General features: G+C 48.9%; 1 protein-coding gene across 1 annotated transcript in view; it reads right to left on the reverse strand.

The window, feature by feature from the left end:
• Positions 1–282: 282 nt before the first annotated feature.
• Positions 283–26018, reverse strand: part of LOC130475867 (carcinoembryonic antigen-related cell adhesion molecule 19-like) — a 28774-nt gene continuing 3038 nt past the window's right edge. The window contains exons 2-9 of the mRNA XM_056847771.1: positions 17704–17732; positions 11425–11506; positions 8522–8893; positions 7480–7654; positions 6497–6549; positions 4610–4704; positions 2072–2113; positions 283–352 (exon numbers count right to left, since the gene is read on the reverse strand). Of these exons, the coding sequence (XP_056703749.1) occupies positions 305–352; positions 2072–2113; positions 4610–4704; positions 6497–6549; positions 7480–7654; positions 8522–8893; positions 11425–11506; positions 17704–17732 (896 nt within the window). The 3' untranslated portion in view covers positions 283–304. The remainder of the gene's footprint in view (positions 353–2071; positions 2114–4609; positions 4705–6496; positions 6550–7479; positions 7655–8521; positions 8894–11424; positions 11507–17703; positions 17733–26018) is intronic.

The raw sequence follows: 26018 nt of genomic DNA on the forward strand, positions 1-26018 counted from the left end.
AAGCCCCCCTCCCCCTCCCCAGGGCGGAGGAGCCAGCACCCCCACCCCAAAGAGAAATCCCTTTCGAATCTTCTATTCCGTCAGCAGATAATGTCAGGCCCAGTGGCTTTTGGCAGCACGCTTCTCTCAGGATAATTCATCATCTTCAGGGGGGAAAGCAATCTGGAGGGACTGCCCGCAGGGGGAAAAACACAAGGGGAAAAATAGGAGATGGATCAGTATTCACAGCCCGGGATTCTGGAATGGATCATTTCCAAGGCAAGAGGAGATGAGTGGGGAAAAGGGCAACTTTCAGTCCGCGGCATCACCTCTTGATCTCAGAGTAAATTGATTCTGCCCTGCGCAGCAAGTCCTGTGATATAAAAAGAAGGAGAGGAGTCCTATTATGGGCAGAGATGGATGGACGGCATTTCAAGAGGAAGGAGATCTGTTGCCCACCATGAATCTTCCTTCCCTAGCCCATTGGGAAAGGTCAAATGGAGAACGTAGTCAAAAGACCCTTCCATTCGGTGCACAAAATTGGGAGAGAGAAACGGAGCAAGGCCTTTTTAGTAGCACCCCCCTGCATCAGGAATCTGTCATTCAGAGAGCCCCGGTCTATGCATTTTGAAAACGAGACAAGAGAAGCCTTTAATTATTTTTTACTATTTTCACACTGGGTGGGCTTTGGAATTTAAAACACACATATAATGTAAAAAAATTCAAAAAGATCAAATCCGCAAGTCAATAAAACGAGGATCTAATCCAGTTAGTTATTTACAGGCAATAGCCGTCACTTTTAATTGTGAGCGGAAGTGTAACTCATTTGAGGCTGGTGACTCCTGTTAAACTTTAGTGACATGTTAAGATTTATTAAGCCAGTGTTAGGGAGTAGCCAAAAGCAGAAGCTGGGAAGTGCTTTGTTCAAATCTTGCTCAACCATGAGTACACTGGTGGCCTTTAGCCTAAGAACATGGGATTGGCCTGAACAGATCGGAACAAAGGCCCACCCAGTCCGGAATTCTGTTCCCAGCAATGGCTGGCCTCTGGGAAGGCACAATTTTTGGAAACAGCCCTGCCCTGTTGCTTGTTCTCAGCATCCTGCACTAACATCTAGACTGCTACTAACCATAGAGGGTCCTCCATTTGGCTTGTGATGGCCACCAAACATCGACACACATTTATTTGGTATGTTTTTATCCAGCATGTCCTTCAAAGAGCTCAAGGAAGCGACCATCCTTCTCCCTTCCTCCATTTTTATTCTCACAACAACCCTGCGAGGTAAGTAAAGCCAAGAGGCTGGTCCAGGTTCACCCAATGAATGACCGTGGCATTTGAACCTCCGTCTGCCAGAGCCTGATCTGACACTACAACTGCTACTCTGGGCCTTTGGCAAAGCCAGCAACTCCCTCATAGCCTCGGATAAGCAATTATAGAAATTATTTGGTGCTGTTCTCACTGAGACTAAAGTGAGTACACTTTACTAAAGTGTAAATCAATGCAGTCAATAAGATGAGACATCTAATAAGCAATGCAATAGGACTGGGATTACAGAAATCTGAAACAAACACAGATCTACTTTACAAGGTTGTTGTAAGGTAGGCCAAGATCACATCTGTGTTTTGAGTACTCTAAAAAAAGTATCAGGTTTATTGTATGGACGTTTACATAGTAAGCTCAGCAGCTACTTTAATCTTTCACCTGTTGAGGTTTTATTCACGCACTTAATAAATATTATTATTAAAATATTAATCCTAAACACCTCATGCATTACAAAGTGACCTTGTTTTGGGGAATTTTTTCCCCATTCAAATTTGTGACACTTTTATTATTTCATGCAGATTAATGGCATTACAGGCACATATAATTCCTTGAGATTTTGCAAGCTGCGTTGTGCCATTAAAGAAAGAGAATGCATGAATCAGCCAAACTCAAGCAGGCAATGCCAACCTTGCCAATGCCCCTCCCTGCCCTGGCAGAGAGGCATTTCAGTGTGTCGGTGGGCAGATCCTTTGGGCTCAAGAGCAAATCGTCAGGCCCAATACTATTTTAACAATTTCTTATTTAGAAGCAATCTAGAGTATAAACTTACCATATAGTTTGAGTCTAGGCTGGGGCAGCTTCCAGCAAGAGGCTATGAAAACAGAGAGAGAGAGAAATGCGCATTGTAAGTCAAGAAAGAGGTCTTGGTGCTTTTATATGTTTACCTGTGCTGGTCATTGGCTGTAATAAAGATCTGATCTGAAGAAAGAGGTCAGAGAAGAACACGACAGGGAGAATGTGCCTTGGATCTGTCTTTCTCCGAAGCATCCTTACAGGGGAGACAATAACTGGCGATGACCTACAGATGGGGCACCCAAGAGCCCCCAGGGACCCCCGGAAAAAGATTCCACCTCCCCCCTCACACAACCCTGATCCAAATCATGTGTCTAATTTTGCAATTTCATATTTGTGCACACATGCGTACGCGTACCAATATAAGACACATCACAATAAGTAAATCAGTAAGAAGTCTACTTCGGTTTTCCTTTGTACCCCCCTTTTTTTGCCGTCAAGTCACATCTGACTTATGGTGACCCCTGGTGGGGTGTTCAAGGCAAGAGATGTTCGGGGGAGGTTTGCCATCGCCTGTCTCCTCGTCACAACCCTGGTATTTCTTGGTGGTCTCCCATCCAAATACTTGCCAGGGTTGACCCTGCTTAGCTTCTGAGATCTGACAAGACCAGGCCAGCCTGGGGCCATACAGACCAGGGTTTTAAAGCAGGGGCAAATTGACTATGTAGTGGTATTGGATAAGAAGTACTGGGATCATTGGGATTGATTTGGCTGACATATTTCCAAAGATTATTTGTCATATAACGTGAAGCTTAAGGTCAACAGTAGCAAAGTAGTTTTTACAAAGGGATATTAGATGCCCCGCCAATACAACAACAACAACCCACTGTCTGAACAGTGTTTAAAATGCAATTTAATCTAATTAAGGGGAGAAGGAATTCCAACTTCTGTTCCACATTTTTAACCACTAAAACAGATTAACATTCCATTTCCATGCATGTGTGTGTGTGGTGGGGGGAGGGGGAGAAGCATCTTTTTACTAGTTTGAAAAATCAAAGGGAAATATTAACTCCCCACCACCACTTCTGTTCACAATATTAACAAGTGTTTGTTGCTATAAGTACATTCTAAGTTGTCAACCAGGGATGAGAAGGGGTTGAGACCAAGACTGACAAATAATGGGCTGGGTTAGAAGGGTGGGGGAGAGAAATGAAGGCATATCATGAAAAGAAGAGAGCAAAATGAAGGAAGAAGAAAAGTGTGGAAAAGAGGAAGAGAAATTAAGACAAGAAGAAAGGTTGTTGTATTGTCTACAGCACACGAACAGGGCTGCCCCTTTGCAAGACCTGGCTAAGCAGACAAAACGATGGAGCTGGGTGGAAGGAAAGGAAGAAGGAAACCACAGACTGCTGGAGAGAATGGCCTTGTTAGGAGGCTCCACCCTGGCAGTGACTGTATCTCGTCCTGGCTGGCCTTGCCTTGCTCCAGGGCCGGCTTGGTTGATGGGTTCAGCAGCGTCTGATAGTCAAGGGTTTCCCTCGGCCTCATAGTAAACGTTGCAGAACCGCCCAGCCAGCCCAGTCAGAGCAAGCCCTATCGGCTGAACTCTGCCTTCCCCGCACCACTAGTGGCTGCAGTGGAGAACCACACTAGAAGCAAAATAAATCAGATGCATTCTGAATGCAGCATGATGCCTGGGCTTCAGGGGCCCCTCCCGCTGACCAGGGCCCTCCAGGGACCCCATCCCCCCTTAGTGGCCCTGCCTTCAGACAGAGGTTTCCAAACTTGGTACCTCCAGTGAATGCTCGTCCTCCAAGAAGCAACTGCCTCAGAACCCTGCAGAAGATTCTGGGACACATTCTAGGGGGCACGTACCATCCTAACAAAACCAGTTGGGTCTCCCCAAAGAGACACAGAGGCCTAACAGAAACCCCTGAAGCGGCAGATTGCTGAAGGTGATGGATGCTTTGTCAAGGCAGCCCTCACTGATCCGATCCTGAAGCAGCTCCGATAAGCTCTGAGGAGGCGGAAGACTGGGGGAGAATAAGACTCAGGGGTCCCTGGTCACCCCTGAAGTCCAGGCAAAGCATCGCTAGTGCGCTGCTGTAAATCCAGTGACTTCTTTATTCAAGTAAGGGGGGAAGTATGATCTTAACTCAGGTGCTATCTCTCATCCTACCTACCTCATAGGATTGTTGCGTGGGGGGCAAAAGCAGGGTGCAGGGAGCACAAAAGCTGTCCTGAGCTTGTCATAGGAAGGTTATGGAGCAGGAAATGCATGGTTCATAAAGCAATAATAAAATATAAGCATAGTCATGTGATTGGTTTACATAGAGATTCGTGCCGGGCCTGAAGGGGAGGCTCAGAAGGAACCTTTCTCTGGTGTCTGTTGTGGCTCTCAGAAGCCCCTCACAAATTGAGAACCCCTTGTCTGACAGGTGGTCACAATGGGGTTCTTCTGATGAATGAATTCATGCTCAGAGTTATCTCCCACTATCTGATCCACTAGATCCCATCAAACAAAACTACAACTGAGAAAGGGGAACTTGGCCAACCAGCTAGCACAGGAACTTACAGGGAAAGGTCCCGGAATGGGGGGTGGAGACTTCCCTTCCATCTGGGGCGATTCCACTGGCGAATCCATCACCTCGTAAATGGGTTCCTTGTCGTCTGCAAAGTCGAAGGTGCAGGTATTAAAATTTTCTCCTACAGACTTTATTGGTTATTTGGTTCTTGTAGGTTATCCGGGCTGTGTGACTGTGATCTTGGTATTTTCTTTCCTGACGTTTCGCCAGCAGCTGTGGCAGGCATCTTCAGAGGAGTAACAGTGAAGGACAGTGTCTCTCAGTGTCAAGTGTTTATTGGTTATATTTGGATCCCATCCTTGCTCCAGGGAGCTCAAGAAGGCCCACCTTCACAACAACCCTGTGTGGTTGTGTGTGGCCAGGCTGAGGGGGTAGCCGATCCAAGATCTCGCAGAATTGCTTAGAAATTCGACTGGAACTTGGCCTGGGACAAAACCAGTTCTTTGTCCACAACACAACACACCTGCCCCGACTTTCTGTGCCACTGGAGGTGTACAATGTATGACCCACCAAAGGTGGTCTGGCAGGGTCCCCAGAAACTGGCTGGGGTGTGTTTTTTGCATTAGAGGGCCACATGCTTGGCGAGTGGACGGCATTCTACCCAATCGATCACAACTGGCCCATTATGTCATGGATACCAGTCCCCTTCTTGAGGTATAGAACTCAAACCTCCCACAATCCTTTGCTCCTTTGCACCCAGAATCCTTGGCTCTGAGGGCATGGCCACATGTGGCTTGTGACTAGGCTGGTTCTTCAGGTGCCAGGGCATCAGCCTTCCCAACGGAAGGCACTGCCTGGATCGGTTCTTATCCAGATGTGAAGCTGCCTTTGACCAAGTCTGACCACTAGTCCCTCCAGCCCTGTAATGTCTTTTCTTAAAGGACTCCACAGAGAAAGGTCTTTCCCCCACACTGTCTGAGATCCTGTAACTGGAGAGACCAGGGATTGAACCTGGGATCTTCGGCATGCAAGGCAGGGGTTCTGTCACTTGGCCACTATGACTGCTTCTACAACGACTACTACTACTAGGCCACTACGACTGCTTCTACTACAACTGCTTCTACTACGACTACTTCTACTACGACTACTACTACTGCTTCTATTACTACTACTACTACTATGTTTGTCCATATGTCTCTGCAAGCCACAGTTTTAGAGGAATGGAATCCAGGTTTCCTAACAAACTTACCAATAGGCCTGGAGAAAATATCCTGTGTGTGTGCGTGTGTGTGTATGTGTGTGCGTGTGTGTGTGTGTAAAGTGCCATCAAGTTGCATCCAATTTATAGTGACCCTTTAGGGTTTTCAAGGCCAGTCATCAAGCAGAGGTGGTTTACCACTGCCTGCCTCTGCGTCATGACCCTGGGCTTCCTCGGTGGCCCCCCATCCAAGTACTGACCAGGGCTGACCCTGCTTGGCTTCTGAGAGTTGATGAGATCAGGCTAGCCTGGGCCATCCAGGTCCAGAGGCTTACTGAGTGGAAATGGGCAGGTGAAGCTTTTCATGGCGTGCAGGTAAAGAGTATCCCACTAAGCCTCTAGTAAAAGGGCAGAGCCCTGAGGGCCAGGTTAGCCTGATATTGTCCAATCTCGGAAACCAAACAGGGTCAGCCCTGGTTAGTATTTAGATGGGAGACCAACAGGAAAGTCCAGGGTCACTACGCAGAGGCAGGCAATGGCAAACCACCTCTGAACATCTCTTGCCTTGAAAACCCTCCATGGTCACCATAAGTCGTCTGCAACTTGATGGCACTTTCCACCACCAAAGGGGCAAGACGTTTTTCTCCAGGCCTGTTGGCATCCTTAAATGCTAACCTCTTATTTATAATAATATTTATGCCTTTCCCCTGTGGCTGAAAAGCAGGGCTCGTTTACTCACCCCGTTTGGATGCCGGGGGCTTTTTCCCCCTTGGATCCAGTTTCATTGCCACCCTAAAAAGAAATTGGAATGGGTGAGGAGTTGTCCTGGAGGAGTTCCATACAAAATTTCGCTCCAAAATGACACCAAAATATTCAAAACTTCACAATTTCAGATTATTAAAAAATTTGTATTTACACTGATGAAATCTGTATGGGGGGCAGTAAGAGCTGCCATTCATGCAGCTCTTAATCATCCAGAAAGTACGTTACTACCACATTTTGTGATGGAACTTCAAAATGTGAGAGTTTTAATTTGCAATGATTTCCAACACGCACCCACAAATTTTAATCTCTGTAAAACAACAAGAGAGAGAGAGAGAGAGAAGCTCTTCATATCACAGCATTTAGAAGAGCACTTAAGTTCAGATGCATATTACATAATGTATATTGGTTTTATACCAGGTATGGTTTCCCCCAGAGAATTATGGGAAATATAGTTTTACAAGGATGCTGAGAATTCTCTGATAAAAAGCCCCAAGACGTTTTCCAAACTACAGTTCCCAAGAATCCCTGGGGAGAAGGTAAAATAAGGCAGTGGGCACCTTTGAATGGTGGGTGGAGCCACAAAATGGCTACCGCAGGAGGTGGAGCCAGCTGCAAAATATTAAGGAGTGAGGTCATGCATAACTCTAATAGTAACTCTTCAACATTTCTGGCAGAAGCTCTGCTTAAAAGAATGCCTTTGAAAGTAGAGCTCTGGTGGCAACTACTGCTGAAGCAACTCTTTAAAAATCTGTACAGCCAATCAAAAGCCTTGCTGGGCAAAAGCTGCACATGGCCCCACCCACGTTCTAAAAACACTTGGTGGGCATCAGGAAAGGTGTTAGCAGGTACCATGGCACCCATGGGCACCACGTTGAGGACCCCTGATCTAGACTTTTTCCAGCTTGGAGATCTCTCTTTGATCCCCCCCCCCCAAATAACACCCCTCGTCGCCATTACCCGGTGCCTGGCTCTGCCTTCTGTAAGACAAATCGGTAAACCAAGATGGCTCCCAATGCCCCGGCCAGCAGGATCCCGACCAGGACTCCAGCCACTATCCATCCCAGCATCGAAGGGACCTTTGCCGGCAAAGTTGTCAAAGGTGGGGTTGTCGGAGGTGCATCGGTTGCGGAGCCTAGTTTTAAAACGAAAGTAGGAAAGCAGGTGTTAGGATCTGGCATCAGGGCCCCGGCGAGAGGATCGGTCTTTCAAGCCGTGATGCTTGAAGCCTGCAGCAAAGTTGCCACGGCAAAACCAACTTTCGAGAAAACTCAGAAATGTTTCAGATGGGCACAGTGACCCTCCCCGAGAGCTGCAACTGATAAGAATGCAGTAAGCCCTAGTTTTATCTAGCCAGTTTTAAGCCCCAGTCATGGACAGGAGTTGCATGAAATGGCCTTTGAGCGAGTCAGACCCTTGACAAGCTCAATTTTGTCTGCTCTGACTGGCAGCTGCTCTCCAGGAAGGCTCTAGTTGTACATTTCTAAATAACAACCAGCATCATACTAACATCAACTAACATAGCATCATTCTTCACGGCTATCTTGTCCCACACAAATCAAATGTGGAATCCTGCCCAGGGAAGTGCTCTCCACTCAGGGAAACGTGGTTCGAGGAACACACCCCCCCCTCACCATCCATCTGAAGTGTCCCAGTGGAGACAATAATATCTTAGCAAGGCCAGCGCTGAACTCTCAAATAAGGAGAGATTCTAGATGAAGAGTTACAGTAAGTTGCTTCCCTCCATCCCAGCTATATGGGGAGCTCAACAGTAAAGAGAAGGCACTCTGCATGTCCTCAGAAGTACACATTATCATTTCACTTGGGGCTGAGTCCAGGTGTTGATAGGGGATTATCTGGGACCACACGGCGGTGATTGTAGTGGATCGCAGTGAAAATTATCACTTTTGGTTACAGCACAGAGCCAACTGCAGAAGCACGGAAGAGGGGAGGGGGACAGAATCTCAAGCAGGCAATGAAGCGGTGGGGGGGGGACACTCACCAGCCAGCTGAAGCACAGTGCTGCCCTTGAAGGTTCCCTTTGGACGGACCAAAACTACCACACTGTAGGGTCCGCTGTCATTCTGCTGGACCCCTCTGATAAGGAGCGATCCGTTGGGGTAGCCAAATTCCCGGTTGGTGAACCGGACCCCGTTCCGCTGTGGGCGCTTGTTTTCTCCAGTAAAGTAGGTGAAGATCCTGCTTCCCCCGTCCGTCACCAACCCGCGATACCACTCAAACTGACGGATGCTGCCGGTCACGTTTTCCACGGAGAGCGTGACATTCTGACCTTCGGCCGGGTTCTCGGGGATAGCTACCAGGGGGAGGCTGTCAGCCGCTTGGGTGGGCAAAAGGCAGAAGCACAGCAGAACGGCTGGGGGAGAGGGAACAAGACCACATCAGGAAGGATTCCCAGCTCCAGGGCTGGGTCTGTCACATCCTGGCTACACTTGATCCTTTGCACCTTGCCGGTTGGGCAGTTCTCCCTGCCCCGCTGGGGGGCTTTCTGCATGTCTACACTGCAACATTAAACCGGTTTCAACCCAGTTTATCATGGCTCCCCGGCAAGGAGTTCTGGGAATTGTAGTCCTGTGCAGGGTGGTGGTTGACTATCCAAGAAGATACAAAACTAAACTACCCAAAGTTCTTTGATGCAAGTGCTGACATTTTAATCCTGTTGAACCCATAGCACAGATTCTCTTCTCTTTCTCAGATCAAATGCAGATTCTCTGACAGTTTCCCGATGAAAATAATCACATGCACCAAGGCCACTGATCAAACAGGGGAGCACCACCAACCCTGCTGTCCCCCTGCACAGTGATCTCAAATATGGGACTCCAATGGTGACAGAAGTGACTACACGAACAAATCATAAAATACTTTCCCACAACCTCCACACCCCAACACTAGGTCAGCTGCCCTCTCATTCTCACATGCTTACTGTTAATTAGTATAGCAAGATTTGAGTTCAGCAGCACCCTGGATGGGCCAACAGACCTGAAAGACCGCCTACTCTCTTGTCAGGCTGCCCAACTACTGTAGGCATCTTTGGTGGGGGCACCTACACCGGGTTAGGGATTAGGAGGCTGGCGACCTGGGACGTGGCCTTGGCACCAAAGCTCTGGACGGAGATTCGTCCGTCCTTTTCTGTTGCTGTCTTCCGCCAGCGGGTGAGGACTTTTTCGTTTCGTTCGGAGTTCCCTCAGCCATCCCTCCTTCGTCCCCAGTGTTTTAAATTGCTGTTTTTATGCATTGGTATGTATTTTAGCTCTTTCAGTCGCTTGAATGGTGTGTGTCAGGAGGGCTGGTTTGATGGTTTTAAAGCATGATTGTATCGTGAGTGTTTTTAATGGTTAGCCGCTTGGTAGACTTAGTAAGGGCAGAAAGGCGTATATACATTTTGTAAATATAGAAATAAATAAAGACCAGCAAGATTTCCAGGGTATAAGCTTCCAAGAGTCATAAACGATGGTTGGGGGCATGCTGACCATAATATGTCTGACCCATGACTACTTCACTCTTGGTCACTTGTTATCTTTTATTAAATCACTGGATTGTATGTTCTTTCTTTCCTATTATTAGGTAGATATTTTAATGATGAATTTGTATTTGCATTGTTAATATGCTATGGAAATTTTTTAATTTTAAAAATTATGTTAAATTATGTTACTATTTTTAATTTTATTGTGGTGGACTTTCCAACTTATCCTGTATTGTTGCTATGGCTTTTTTTGCTAATGCAATACAGACTTAATGATGATGAATTCCCTTCATCAGCTACCTCTGACTCCCAGAGACCTTTGACTCTCAAAAGTTTATACCCTGAAAATCTTGTTGGGCTTTTAGGTGCGACTGGACTCGAATCTTCCTCTCCTACTGCAGACTAACACAGCTACCCAACTGAAACTATTAACTGGCGTGAGCGTTTAACTCCATGGCAATTTATGCATGGCTGTTTCCTCGCCAACACCCCCGCCGACTACTTTGGGGCTTTAAGAACAGTTGGTTTTTATATGCAGATTTTCTCTACCTTTTAAGGAGAGTCAAAGTGTCTTACAATCTCCTTCCCTTCCTCCACCCCCCCCCCCCCCCGCAACAGACACCTTGTGAGGTAGGTGAGGCTGACAGTTATTGTCGAAGGCTTTCACGGTCAGAGTTCATTGGTTCTTGTAGGTTATCTGGGCTGTGTAACCGTGGTCTTGTTATTTTCTTTCCTGACGTTTCGCCAGCAGCTGTGGCAGGCATCTTCAGAGGAGTCACACTGAAGGAAAGAGACACTGTCCTTCAGTGTGACTCCTCTGAAGATGCCGGCCACAGCTGCTGGCGAAACGTCAGGAAAGAAAATACCAAGACCACGGTCACACAGCCCGGATAACCTACAAGAACCAATGAGGCTGAGAGAGTTTGGAGAGAACTGTGACTAGCCCAAGATCACCCAGCTGGCTTCATGTGGAAGAGTGGGGGAACCAACCCAGTTCATCAGATTAGAGTCCGCCACTCTCAACACTCCACCACTCTGGCTCTCTTATGCTTACCTTTTCCGAACGTCAAAGGTTGCCTCGCTTTCCCTGTGCGTTTTCCCCTCGTTTTCTGGATTTGTGTTTAGCCAGCATCTAGAGAACGGGGGGTGGGGGGGGGATGGCAGAAACGTGGGGAAAGAAAGGCAACCTCTGACAGTCGGGAAAGGTAGGTATAATCAAAGCAAAGCCCCAAAGTAGTTGGCGGGGTGACCACAAGGAAACAGCCCTGCATAAATCGCCCATGCCAGGACAATTTTCATTGACAGATATCTATATAGAAAACTTCAGTTCAAGGCACAGGAGTTGTCCAAGCCATTTGGGGAGGGACAGTTGCCAACCCTACCAATGGCCTCTCCCCATGCTTATCCCCAAGTCTATAACTCACCAGCTAGGAGATACCCCGTATCAAAGATGTCCTGGCTCCGAAATCCTCGCATGGTCCTTGTTCGGGTTAAATCCAGGTGCACCTTTGGTGCAAAGCAAGGGAGAAACGAGGCCCTATGGACAAAACTGGCCCCCTGCAGCCAGATGGACGCCTGGGTCCCTTCCTTGTCCCATTCTACTAGGAAATCCAGCGCTCCGTACTTCCAATGGGATGGGTCCTGATCCTGGGTGGCAATGCTGTCTCAAGTCCGTGAGCTGTTTCTTTCTGGACTGTCTCGGTCTCGTGGCGGGGGTGGGAGTTCCAGGCTGTGTGAGAAAAGCAGTGGCAGCGTCACCCGAGGCTGTCAAACCCGTTCAAGCCTGACTCACCAGCTGCCAGGAACATCCTGGAATATTAAATGGTCAACTGCCCCAGCAAAGAAGCCGGGAGTACTGGCTCAGTGCCTTGGGGTGAGCCAAGGAAGGGGTGGGGAGGAAGATTTGCTGGAAAATCCCTTTTTCAGAGATGGAATTCAACATTCCTCCTGGCCCCTAGATGCTAAACTCTAATTCCCTCTGCTGGAAGCCAGGAAGATCCCTGGCATTTACACCCTATAGACTCTAGCCACTAGACTCTCCTACCCACCTGTAAACATCAGGAGGCAATTAGGATCTGACCGTGTTTCCTGCCCTAGCCTGGGCCTCTCCTGTTTTGCATTCCCCTTGGAAAACAGGCCTTTAGGAAGGAAAGGCAGACAGTGAATTGTGGAGGGAAAAAAGCACTCTAAACATGCTTTGGGGCTGTCTGTCCATTAACACTTCACATGAGCAGAGGTGTGGTCCAAAATTAAGCCAGCTCCTCTCGAAAGCAAGCAAGCAAGAAAGAAAGAAAGCTCAAATTCAGGCATTTCTGTGCCCCCCCAATCACTAGGAGCATGGCATTGCCAAATTCCTGATCTGTCCCCCGCTAGATGTCCTGTCCGATCATCTCCCAGATTGGGGACAGGAACTCCTGAGTTTCAGGTCTAGAAAAGAACCCAGGTGTCCTGGAAGCACAGGGCTCTAGGGATCAGTCCAACTGCCCCCCCCCCCCCATCTTCCTATCCATTTCCATCTCTGCAGCCCAACACCTTAGACCTTGGTAATATGAAGCCTGCTGGGCTAGTCACAGTTCTCTCTGAACTCTGTCAGCCCCACCTACCTCACACATGAAGCTGCCTTATACTGAATCAGACCCTCAGTCCATCACAGTCAGTATTGTCTACTCAGATCGGCAGCGGCTCTCCAGGGTCTCAGGCAGAAAAGGGCCTTTCACATCACCTACTTGCCTGGTCCCTTTAACTGGAGATGCCAGGGATTGAACCTGGGGGCTTCTGCATGCCAAGCAGATGCTCTACCACTGAGCCACAGCCCCTCCCCTCACAAGGTGTCTGTTGTGTGTGGGGGAAGGAAGGGAAGGCGATTTTAAACTGCTTTGAGACTCCTTAAAGGTAGAGGGAAAGTAGGGTATAAAAACCAACTCTTCTTCCTCTTCTAATATGCTTCAGCCCTGACTTCTCTCATACAAAAATCAGAAACAAGCATCTTTCTCTTACCCATTTTTAATACAAAAATCCAATCTGAAGTTTTTTCCAAAACTTGCCTGCTCTTTTTTGTGATATTTTGAGAGGTCATCATCAGATTAATATATGACTTGCTTTTCAGAATCTTTCTCTGGGCTGACTCAGCTATCTTTACCCCATAAAATGGAAGGGTCTGATTCCCAGGCTGGGGTGGGGAGAAGAGGGGGCTAGAAAGCAAATTGGGGAGCTCATGGGAATGCACAGCAAGGTCTTCACAGATGCTGAGGTTTGAACGAAAGAGAAAAGTTTAGAAGCCCGGGCTCAGAAGGTTCCACTCCTCCTCCCCCAACACAGAAACATGACCCAGAAATTCGTGTTCCAAACAGAGTATGGGTCACGTCCAAGGAAATCAGAGGATCAGATAGCACCATGCAGGCCTCTTACCCCCCCCATGCTCTAACCACTATACCTCACTCTCCTTCCCTCTCCCTAGCGCTCCCTCTCTCTCACCTGCACTGCAGAATGTCACCACAGCATCCAAAGCACCCCAGCAGTTGCTGGCCTTCTTCCGTCTCTTCCCGTCTTCCTCTCCCCTGCAGCTTCACCCACACATCCAAAACCTGACCCAACTAGTCAGACCGTGGGATGACAGAGAGTCAGGAGAGGTGGAGCGGCAGCATTCATTTGGGTGCAGGAGGACGTGAGTTGTGGCACCCGGAGCTCCTTTTCCAGCGGTGGGGCATGCTGTGAAAAGGCAGCACCTGTTGAATTGCAGCCTGCTGGACAGGAAGGCCTGGTCAAATGGACTGTGTCACTCCAGGCAGCACGGGGAAAGAGATCATTTCTTGATATTCCCCACCAAGAATAATTTTGTATTAGTAAACAACTGGTTTGAGGTCGGCAGCACAGCGTGAGAAACGCCTGGCCACAAATATTTACATTTATTTCAATATTAAACCCTCCTTTTCTCCCCAGTGGAGAGACCCAAAGAAGCTTACAGCATTGCTCTCCCTTACTCCTGTTTTATCTTCCCAACAATCCTGAGGCTGAGGGAGAGACAAGCCCAAGGACACCAAGTGAGCTTTATGGAGATTCGAACCCCGGTCTCCCAGGGCCTAGTCCAGCACGGCAAGTGCTGTACCACGCTGGCTCCATGCCAGGCAGAAGAATTGCCCATCGCTTTCCGAGCGTCTTGTGCCTTTGACCTTCGTGCAATCTGCAGACATCAGATAACAATGACAGAGCCATTGTGGGGCTCAGTGGTTAGAGCGTGCTTCTCGGAAGTCCTGGGTTCAATTACCCAGCTTGCCGTGAAACGTCCCTGCATGTGCCTTTGGGCCAGTCATTCCCACCCAGAGCAACCTTCAAAGGGTCCAGGAACAGGCCCATTCCTGGTTCGCTGGCTTCTCTTAACAAGAATGTCTCCCCTTCCCCTTCCTCTCTGTGGGTTGCTCAATATCATGTTTTTTAATGTACCGCGGGTGGCCTGATTTAGTTCGGGCTTTGCACATGGGACTTGCTCTTCAATGCAGGTGTGCGCAGGCTGGCTTGTTTGTTATTTGCATTTCACACCACACTGCCTGGCTTCAAACAAGCCAGTCCATGTCATCACAACCAGAGAACGACAACCAAAATGTACCCCGTACCTATTCAGGGGCACTCTTTGCAGTTCTCACTTTGGGGGTGCCTGCCAGATCTGCCTGAATATTAGTTTTGTTTACTTCATTTATACCCGTTCCCCCCCCCACAAAGCGGCTTACACCGTTTACAACAACCCTGTGAGGCAGGTGCGGCTGAGGGAGTGCAGCTGGCCCAAGGTTCCATGGCAGAGGAGGGATTTGAAGCTCTATCCAATACGCCCCTTCAAATCCTGTGCTACAACTTGGAATTGACCCTAGGGTTGCCAGATCCCTCTTCGCTACCAGCGGGAGGTTTTTGGGACGGAGCCTGAGGAGAGCGGGCTTTGGGGAGGGGAGGGACTTCAATGCCATAGAGTCCAATGGCCAAAGCGGCCATTTTCTTCAGGTGAACTGATTTCTATCGGCTGGAGATCAGTTGTAACAGCAGGAGATCTCCAGCTAGTACCTGGAGGTTGACAACCCTAACCCTCACTCATGCCCAGATGCTGATGTCTGGTTCACACATGCAAGAGAATGACAATGTAATGAGCCGCATCAATTCAGATTGTGGGGGCAGGAGGGGATTTCAGCTCTGAGAGTTCATTTATGGGGGGGGGGGCTCCCTGCAAGTAAAAAGCATGCAAAGCAAAAAGAAAGGTTCTGCCTCTTTGTTTGCAGGGCTGCCTCTCTATCTGATGGAGGGATTTAACATAGGGAAGTGTTCCAACCCCTGATTCTCTAGCCCCTTATCCGGAGAGGTGGCAGAGCAAACGATACCCCTTTCCAAATGCTGTTGAGGCAGGGGTCCGGCCTCTTGGAAGGCCTGGGTTTAGTTGTCAGCTTGCCATGATACATAGGCCTTTTATGCAGGGACGTTTCCCTGCGGTCACCCCCACCCACTGCTTCGGGGCTTCCTTTTGATTCTGCATGCCTTTTCCGCCTGTCAGAGGTTGCCTCGCTCTCCACATGTCGCGGGGAGAGCGAGGCGACCTCTGAAGGGCAGAAAAGGCATGCAGAATCAAAAGGAAGCCCCGAAGCAGCGGGTGGGCGTGCGTGACCGCAGGGAAACGTCTCTGCATAAAAGGCCTTTCTGATGAAGGGGGCTTTGACTAATGAAAGCTCATACCTCAAAAATCTTGTTGGTCTCTAAGGTGCTACTTGGATGCAAATAGAGCTGCTCTACTGTGGACCGACATAACTATCCTGTGAACCTAAAATATGTGGTTTTTTAAAATGTTAATTTATGAAATGTCCACTTTTATTTAAAGCAACCACATTTGTGTTTAGAAGAACAATATTTCTGGGTTTTGTTCAACTTTTGCCGATGTAGAGGTTCAACGGCCGGGGGGGGGGGGAACTGGGCCGTTCTCTCAAACCACGCTAGGAATGCGCAATGTGTTTACATCCACGCCTCCAAGCGTGGAAGAATGAAACCAGTTCAGCTGGGGCTGAAACCAGTCTAGGCTGGTTCCAGGGCTGGCCAGCAAAGCTGAGATCGAGGCCTGGGCTTTACTATGTCACATCCTGATTTGGATATCTGAGAGGGGCTATTTTAATATTTCTGGTACTGCCCAGGTGTTTTGCTTCTGCATCCCAATTATCTAATCTCCACTTTGAAAAACAAAGATATAACACGGGCCTCTTGGCTTCCCTGGCAAATGGGATTTTTGCCGGTTCTACAAAGAGGTCAGTCTCAAGGAGCGGAGACAATTCAGACATCCAAAATAAGAACAGAGGGAAACCTGGAGGCGAACTTTTCAGTCTCTTGGGACAGCCACCAGATCCAGAGGCTGCATATAGGGTTGCCAACTCCAGGTTGGGAAACTCCTGGAGATTTAGGATTGAAGCCTGAAAAGGGCGGGATTTGAGGTCAGGAGGGGCCTTAGCGGGGTATAATTTCATCAGGACTGACCTCCAGAGCATCCATTTTCTCCAAGGGAACCAATCTCTGTAATCTGGGGATCAGTTGTAATTCCAGGAGATCTCCAGGCCCCGCCTGGAGGTTGGCAGCCTTATACGGGGACCTCTCAACTCAACAGTCCAATATTTGTACCAATAACAGCTGCCTGCTAGGCAGAAATCCAACAGGTACTGCTAATAGGGTGGTAGGTTCAACCTTTGAACTACAATTTCCAGATTTATTTTTTCTTTACAGGGCTTTTTGTGCCTTTAACCAGGGTCTGAAACCCTTTTGAGCCTTCAGACACCTTTGGAATTCTGATACAGTGGGGTGGCCACAGCCACGAAATGGCTGGTAGAAAATGGCTGCCACAGGAGGCGGAGCCAGCAACAAAATCACACAGTGAAGATCCTTGTGCAGTAGTAGCAGCTGCTAACAAAGCAATATATTTTTAAATCTGCACCCCCAATAACTTCTCCAATGGTCAATCAGAAGCCTTCATGGGAAGCACCCCCCATGAACCTACCCACTTTCTAGAAACACTTGGTGGGCACCAGGCAAGGTCTTGGCAGGCACCTAGCTGTCCATGGGTTCCACATTGGGGACCCATGCTTTAACCCCTGCTCAGCAGGCAAAAAACCAGGCTATTGAATGTCCTCCTTCACAGAGAGTGCATGTGGGGGGAACCTGTTGGACATCTTCCAGGAAGGTAGCTGTTAAACACATAGGTGCCCTGCTTTGGGAGTGGGGATTCTATTCAGGGCCAGAATTGGGGTAATCCTCTTTGGTTACCTATTATTCTGTGGTCTCTCTCACCACCTACTGGCCGGCACAGGAACATCCACCCTCCAACCCAGCAGAAATTTATCTGCATGCCCTAAAGCATATGTTACTTGATTTTTAGCAAGGGGGAGGGGAGTCCCAAACAGCTGGGCTTCCTGTTACTACTCTGCAAGTATAGTTTTTTACTATGATTTTGATCGCTTCTTCTTTTGCAGACTCTGTTGTAAGCAGCCAATTTAGGATCAAAACAGAAATGAACCCTGATTGGCTTGCCCCGAAGTTGTCTATTGCAACTGCAGGAGGCCTGAAACAGGTTGGGGCTAGACGGAGAAGGCACGGGCATCCAGAGCCCCTGCATTTAGATGTCCGATGTTCCTTCTCTTAAAACCCCCTACTGATTTAAAAAAAAAATAGAACATCAGGGGAACAGTTCTTACCTTGGTCCGCTGCACCAGTTTCTTGTCCACTGGGGATAGAGGGGAGCTTTTGAAAAGGCAATCCACACCCTCTGTGTTTGAAGGACTGCCAGGGAGAGCCCCCCCCCCACTGTCCCGTCAATCAAAGAAGCTCATTTGGTGGGCACACAAGAGAGGGCCTTTTCCGTTTCAGCAGCCCCACGATTACGACACAACCTCCCCAGGGAGGTCCCTCTGACCCCCTCCCCTTCCAGCTTCAGGAGGCAGTTGAAGACGGTTTAATTTAGGACTAGGGGTTGCCAGATCCCCGTTGGCCCCCGGCAGGGGATGGGAGGGTAGTGTTGCCAGCTCCAGGTTTGGAAACTGCTGGAGATTTGGGGGTGGAGCCTGGGGAGGAGAGGGACCTCAGTGGGGCACAATACCACAGAATCCCCCCTCCAGAGCATCCGCTTTCTCAGAGGAATCGATCTCTGTAACCTGGAGATGAGCTGTAATTCCGGGGAATCCCCAGGTCTTACCTGGAGGCAGACATCTCTATTTAGGACTGCATTTGATTAATTTACTAGCAGTCCTAAATGGTGGTTTTAAATTTTGGTTTGTTCTGTATTTTATATATTCTGTTTTATGTATTCATGTTGTAATTCCACCTAGAGCTTCAAAAGGAAGAAAGGTAGCTAAGAATAAGAATAAACCATTCTACCCCAGGTCTAGCCCAGGCCTAGGGCCCAGTACTAACCAAGGATTCAAGTTAGTCTTTCCTTCCACCTGGAGAGCCAGTGTGGTGTAGTGTTTAAGAGTGGTGGAGTCTAATCTGGTGAACCAGGTTTGATTCCCCGCTCCTCCACATGAAGCCTGCTGGCTGACCTTGGGCCAGTCACAGTTCTCTCCAAACTCTCTCAGCCCCACCTACCTCACAAGGTGTCTGTTGTGGGGAGGGGAAGGAAAGATGATTGTAAGCCACTTTGATTCTCCTTAAAAGGCAGAGAAAGTCGGCATATAAAAGCCAACTCTTCTTCCTCTTCAAACTGGCCCAATGCAGAGAGAGCCCAAAGCAAGCCTGAGCGCAATGCGACTTTCCTTCCTCGTCTTTGGCCTGCTTGTTCTGGTGATGATACTTAGTAGAAGACCCAGCAGACAAGGTCTTGGCTGCAGCCCTCTCCCCTTTTCTGAGGGTGGCATCCCTTCACCTTGATAACCTAGCACCCCTTGGAAGCCAGAGCATGCGCTGTCTCGTCTTCGCATCCTTTTCATGCAAATTTGATCGCAATCCTTCCCTCCCCAAATTCCAGTCCTTCTTCGCTTAAATCAAGGTGTTTTTAAAAGGGGGGGGGAGACCCAAACAGGGTCTCCATCAGAATCGCTACTAAGCGACGCAGGCTCCATAGACCCTAACCTGCTATTACTCGATTTCGCCACTAGATGTCACCACAGCTGTTTTCACCCCGATATGCCGCGGCCCGGAAAGGTTGCCCAGCCGGGGCGGATTAAGACCTTTAAAGATTAAGATTTCGGTGCCCTCATATATATGTAATTCAAAATATAAACAATAATAAACCATCAAATAACTTTTATTTTTCGAAATGAAACGAAAGTGTATATTTGCTCTTTATTTATATTTGACAAGTTTTCTCAACCTTTCTGTGGAGCCTGGTTCGGCTGCACCATTTGCAGTTTTGCCCCATACGGTCCCTGGTAAACCCGGCAATGGAATGTTTCTGTGCCCCCCCCCTTCCCTGGATGCCCTCTGCACATGCGTATTTTGCTGAACAGCTAATCCAGCCCTGTTGCCAACTCTCTTTGCCAACTCCTCCTCCTCCTCTGGTGCCACACTATATATGTGGCGATCGGAGGGAGATAATTCGTGCCTCAAAACGGTCCCACTCCTGATCCAGCTCCTGATTTCCGCCAGCTGAAGATGCTCCTAAAGGTGCAGGAGCCAGCCCGGCCTGCTCTTTTCTGGACAGTTGGCAATCTCACCCAGGGTTGCCAACCTCCGGGTGAGGCCTGGAGATCTCCCAGAATTGCAACCGCTCTCTAGCCGACAAAGATCAATTCCCCTGGAGAAAATGACTGCTTTGGAAAGTGGCATTATCCCAAACTGAAGTCCTTCCCCAAACCCTGCCCTCCCAGGCCCCACCCCCAAATCTCCAGGAATTTCCCAACCCAGAGATGGCAACCACACCAACCTCTCCCCCCCCGTGAACTCTTCTTTATAGGCAAGGAGAAGCTGAGGCGGTTCATACCCCCCCCACTCCCCACACAAGGTTTCCTGGCAGGGTGTGTGGAAGTGTGGAACGGGACTTTCCAAACTCTTGAGTTTCTGGGAAACCTGCATTTGGGATGTGGGGCTGGGAACAAAACAATCGCAGGAACTTGCTACAGAGGAGAGAGCAAGCCATGGAGATGCGGTCTAAACTGGCCCATCTTGTCCATGTTTTGATGGACAGCGGGGCTGCAGGGATCCGGTCAGAGGAGTCTTTTTCCCGACACAATGAAAGGCCTGCTGAATCAGACCAACCGTCCAGCTAGTCCAGCAACCTGTTTCCAGCCATGACCAGCAAAAAGCGGCATAATCAAGGGCTGCCTGTAACCACCCTCCCCTGCAGCCGAAACATAGAGCTGGAAGGGACCTCAGGGGTCCTCTAGTCCAACCTCCTACACAATGCAGGAAATTCACAACTACCTCCCAACGACTCCCCCAGTGACCCCTGCTCTATGCCCAAAGGAATGCAAAAAAACCTCCAGGATCTCTAGCCAATCTGGCCTGGAGGAAAATTCCTTCCTGACTCCAAAGTGGCAATCGGCATTACCCTGGGCATGTAAGAAAGGGCCACGAGAGCCAAGCACAGCCCTTCATCTCTCCCCCGACCCACCCACCCATGATCTGATCCTCGGCATCTGAAAACTAAACCCACAGGTCCTGTTTGGCCCTCCTGGCTAATAGACTATGATGGATCTGTCCTCCATAAATCTCCATAAATCTGCTCGACCCCCCTTTTAAACCCACCCAAGCTAGCATTCACATCTTGTGGCAGTGAGTTCCACAAGTCCATCGCCCCCTGTGTGAAACCACGCTACTTTTTTTTGTCTGCCTTGGACCTACTGCTGATCAGTTTCATAGGGGGACCCTGGGTTCAAGCATTGTGGGAGAGGAAGCAAAGCTCCTCTCTGTGGGCCTACTTCCTCGCTCATTGGGTTGCCTTAATTTGGTGTCATTGGGTTGCCTTAATTTTTGAACTGAAAAGCCCAGCGCGTTTTGCCTCTTAGGGCCAGGTGCCCCCAAACCAGGATATTTCTCTTGCCTCTTCCCTACCAGCACTCTTCAACATCCATTTTGAGATGTGGTGACCAGGGTTGCCAGCTCCGGGTTGGGAAATACTTGGAGATTTTGGGGGTGGGGCCTGAGGAGGGTGGGACTTGGAGAGGGGAGGGACTTCAGTGAGGTGTAATGCCATACAGCCCACCTTCCAAAGCGGCCATTTTCTCCAGGGGAGCTGTTCTCTGTCACCTGGAGATCAGTTGTAATCCCAGGAGAGGTCCATCCACCACCTGGAGGTTGGCAACCCTAGGTGTGACCAAAACCATACACAGTATTCCAAATCTGGCTGTATCATAGATCTAGACAATAGCGTCACTTCTGTTCTCCTTTCCCCTAGTGAGGAGATCCCTTGGGAAATACTACAGACGGATGCCAGGATCCTTGCCCTGCCCGCTTCAGTAAATGCCAAAATAACCTAAGCTCTTCCCGTCAACATCCCCCATTCTACTGCTTTTTCCTCTGTTATTTCTTAATATTCCCAATCATATTCGTGTGCACCAATGCAAATGCAAGGACTCTTAACTCTTGAGTGGCTGTACAGAAGCAGGCAAGGCAGGACGTGCAGGAGTTGATGAAAAGTGGTGAAGCATTCACGGAGGGGTTGAAATTCCAATTAGTACTGAGCAGGGGGGGGGGCGGAACGACCCACAGCATGGCTACACTTCTTACCAGATGGGAAGGGGAAGAAGAAGAAGAAGTGGGTCAGTGCTTTCGGGTGACTATGCTCTTAGAAATGACCCCTTCCTGAGAAGTGGTATGTTATCTTATTCAGATAGTCACCTACTAAGCAGGACTCAAATACTTTACTCACTTAAAAAGTAAGTCTTTTTATTGATGTACTCCAATGTAATTGTGTATGTATATATATATATATATATATATATATATGTCAGGTTCTCCAGCCAACCTGGGCAATTCCCAAAAAGCCACTCGCTCAGACAGCCAAGTCAGAAGCAGGTAAACTTTATTGTAGAAGCAACAGGCAAAGCTAAGGCAACTTGCAAGTTCAAAGCTGCTAATGATGAGCCAGGCTACGAGGCATAACTTAAAAGCATGATTACATCACAGGTGCAGTTTCAAACGGCCTGGGAAATGACTAGATAACGGTGCTTGGCAGTGAGGGGGAAGACGGAGCCTAAACATGGTGCTTCTCATTAGCCGCTCAAGGCCAAGGCAAGGGAGGGGGAATGGAACAGGGAGTGGGAATAGCAGAGCAAATGTACATCAAAGCAAAATGCAAACACTGGCCGAACTCATGTCAAGAGCCTGACCGCTTGTACTATTGGGATATGCTGATGCAGACTGGGCTGGAGAAATCAGATCTAAGATCTACTAGTGGTTATATATTTTTCTATGGGGGTGTTGCCATTAGCTGGGCAAGTCGTAAACAAGAAATTGTTGCCCACTCATCTACTGAAGCAGAATTTGTACCCGCTTCTGAAGCGTGCAGAGAATTAGAGTGGCTTATAATGTTACTGGAGGATTTTGGTATTAAAGAGCCTTTGCCAGTGCGTGAACGAAGCACATTGGAATCAGGAACCAGTACATAAGGGCCTTGCAGAGACAAGGAGTTGTCAAACTACACTACTGTCCCACTGGGAAAATGACAGCGGACATATTTACCAAACCGCTACCAAGAGACAAGTACCAAGGCCTGCGTGACAACCTGAATGTTGTGAACATTGACGGCATACAGAGTCGAGAGGGAGTGTTGGAGTGAGAGTGACTCAGCATGCCTGGACATTGGGGGGCGCGATGCTACTCTTAAGTTTGTAGTTGCTGTTTCTTTAATGAGATGTTGCTGTGTGGCTGAACTTGGGGGGAGGGGGGCTGCACTCTAACTCCTCCTCCTCCTTTCTCAGCAGCTATTTTGTGTCTCTGCTCTTTCCACGTGGTCTGCAAAGGAGGCAGACGTTCCTACAGGTCTCTCCTGCATAAACCATACAATCAGACTCGCACTCACATGACGCTGGATTAGCTAGCCGCTTGTATAAGGACATGTATTCTTTAGGTGAGGCTTTCTATCTTTTATCAACTGCAACAAGAATAAATGTAAGTAACAAACTGAACCTGAATAAATGTAAGTTCTACTTTTCTTTTGCAATTTACTTCTTGGGAAGACTGAATTTATTGCACTCAATATCTCGCTTCCATGACTGGGCAAACTCTGCTACATTAACCAAATATAAAATCCCAACAGGCAATTGGACGCTAGGCCTTGAAGTCCCTCCCTTCTCCAAATACCTCCCTCCCCAGGCTCCACCCCCAATATCTCCAGGTATTCCCCAATCCCTATTCCCTTCGTCCATTTTATCTTAACGAGCACCCTGCTGGCTGAGAGGGAGGGAAAGGTCTCTTAGTAAGCGTCATGGTGGAGGGAAATTGGAACCTGGCCCTTCCACAGCCTAGCCTGACACCCTAACCGCTACACCCAAATGGCTCTCAGCGTGAAGGACACACTTGGCTACCCATCAAATGCATCTTCTAAAGCAGGGGTGTCAAACTCATTTGTTATAAGGGCCGGATATGACATAAAAGTCACTTGGTTGGGTCGGGCCATGGGTACTATAAAATTTAATGCCAGGCACCGGAGATACAAACTTTACAGAAGACACAGGAAAAGCCAATTAATGATATTTTTTTACTTTATTTTTTTAACTTAATATACAAACATGCTTAAAACAATAACTCTCTTCCAGTATTTTCTTTAACAGTCTTTGATCATTGACCCCTCAGGACTGTGCGGGGAGCGAGGCTGCCTTGGCCGACTCGTGGGCCGGAGAAGAGCTGTCAAGGGGCTGGATCCGGCCCCCAGGCCTTATGTTTGACAGCCCAGACAAGCAGGGAATACGCAAGAGGGTTATTATGGAACGGAGACCAGTGAAGATGCTTGAACTCTCTGCAAATTGTACCCAGGCCATGAAAATGAGGCAGAACTTTAATTTAATTCTTGGTGACACCAACTTCCTTCCACAGAACTCCACCTCATGTAGCAGAGGGCTCTCAGACAAGCCAGACTTGCTGATCTGCCACAGCTTGGCTGCTGAGACCATTTCCCCCCCCCCCTTGGCTGATTCAATGAAAATTTGAGTTGCCAACCAGCCAGGGGAAATAGGGTTGCCAATCTCCAGGTGAGACCTGGAGATCTCACAGAATTACACCTGATCTGTGCTGGCCTTGTGTGGCGCCCCCCAGCTGTCGGCAGTGATGTTGCACCTGATGCCCTGGCCTCGCCTGTCGTGAGCCCCCCCCCCCAGCAGCCCTCTCTGCCCCCGTCCTCTACTGCGGAGCCAAAACGAAGGGTAGGGCAGGGACCCAGAAGGACCTGCCCAGATGAGGGGGCTTTCTTGGCCCACCACTCTGATGCAAAGTTGCAGGGAGCCTGAAAGGGCCCCTTCCTTGCCTTGTCCTGGTGCCTGGGCAGCACCAAGCCCAACCACTGGGAACGCCTGTGAAAAGCCACAGGGGGCCTGGCTCAGTGGGAGAGCCTCGGCTTGGGATGGAGAAAGTCCCAGGTTCAATCCCCACCATCTCCAGTTAACAGGACCAGGCGGTACGTGATGGGAAAGGCCCTTCTCTACCTGAGACCCTGGAGAGCAGCTACCAGCCTGAGTAGGCAATACTGACCGTGATGGACTGAGGGTTTTATGCAGTAGAATGCAGCTTCATGAGTTCATGTGTTCATGTGATCTCCAGACTATGGTGATCAGCTCCCCTTGAGAAAATGGCTGCTTTGGAGGGTGGACTCTATGGCATTATACCCCTCTGAGGTTACTCTTCCCCAAGCCTTCCTGACCCCAGGATCCACCCTAGGGTTGCCAGGTCCCTCTTCAAAACCAGCGGGAGGTATTTGGGGCAGAGGTGAGGCAAGAGGTGAGGCGCACGGGGGGCAGCGCCGACACAAAAGCATCACTTCCAGTTTAGACTGTTTAGACTCAGAAGTGCAGCATTGCAAGGGGCCTTTACCACTCAAACTGGGAGTTTGAGTGGTAAAAGGCCCGTTGAGATGCGGAACTTTCGGATGTAAAGTGGGACATGGCGCAGCGGGCAGGCGCGCATGCACGCATTGCCCGCCAATCCTCAGCCAGTCGGCAGGCAGCCAGGTGGATTGGCGGGGGTTTGCCTGCCACCACCTGGCAATGGCAACCCTAAGGTGAACTGATCTCTATCGGCTGGAGATCAGTTGAAATAGCAGGAGATCTCCAGCTACTACCTAGAAGTTGGCAAAAAAAACATTAGCCTGCTGCCAAAGTAGGTAGTATCCAAATGACAGCAGTAAAGAAGAAATACCACGTATATATGCAAAAAAGTAAACGTTCTTGAAGAGAACAGAAATTTACAAAAAGTACACACACACAAATTACAATACCAAATACATGTGCTGTGGTCATGGACCCTACATGGAGAGTCCCCAACAGTAAACTCCAAGTGTAGAGAAATTCATGGAAACCAAATCAGTTGGCAAAACCTGTCTTCCTGAGTAACCGTTGACGTTAGTAATGATGTACCGTGTGGCTTTCGTACTTGGACACTGTGTTCCCTTGACCTGTATCAAGAGTGTAATACAGGGATCCAGTATTCTTCCTGTTTAGATTTACAAATCTTTCTCAGGACACTACATGGTCTGCTATGTAGCCAGTTCACATGTTGGTGCTGCCCAGGCGCCAGGACAAGGCAAGGAAGGGGCCCTTTCAGCCTCCCCCGCAACTTTGCATCAGAGCGGTGGGCCAGGAAAGCCTCCTCATCTGGGCAGGTCCTTCCGGGTCCCTGCGAATTGATAGCACTTATATACGTACACAGATAGACATGACTAGCCATCGGAAATTGATTTCTTGGTGACAGGAGGGCCAAGACAATAAAGACGGGAGTCCAGAATCTTCACTCGGCTTTGAACACATGGCAGGCAGGTATTTGCCCATGAGCCTCCTCCCCTGGATGGCCCAGGCTACCCCAATCCCATCAGATCTCAGAAGCTAAGCAGGGTCAGTCCTGGTTAGTACTTGGATGGGAGACCACC

The sequence above is a fragment of the Euleptes europaea genome, chromosome 3 (genome assembly GCF_029931775.1).
Source record: "Euleptes europaea isolate rEulEur1 chromosome 3, rEulEur1.hap1, whole genome shotgun sequence".
Lineage (NCBI taxonomy): Eukaryota > Metazoa > Chordata > Lepidosauria > Squamata > Sphaerodactylidae > Euleptes > Euleptes europaea.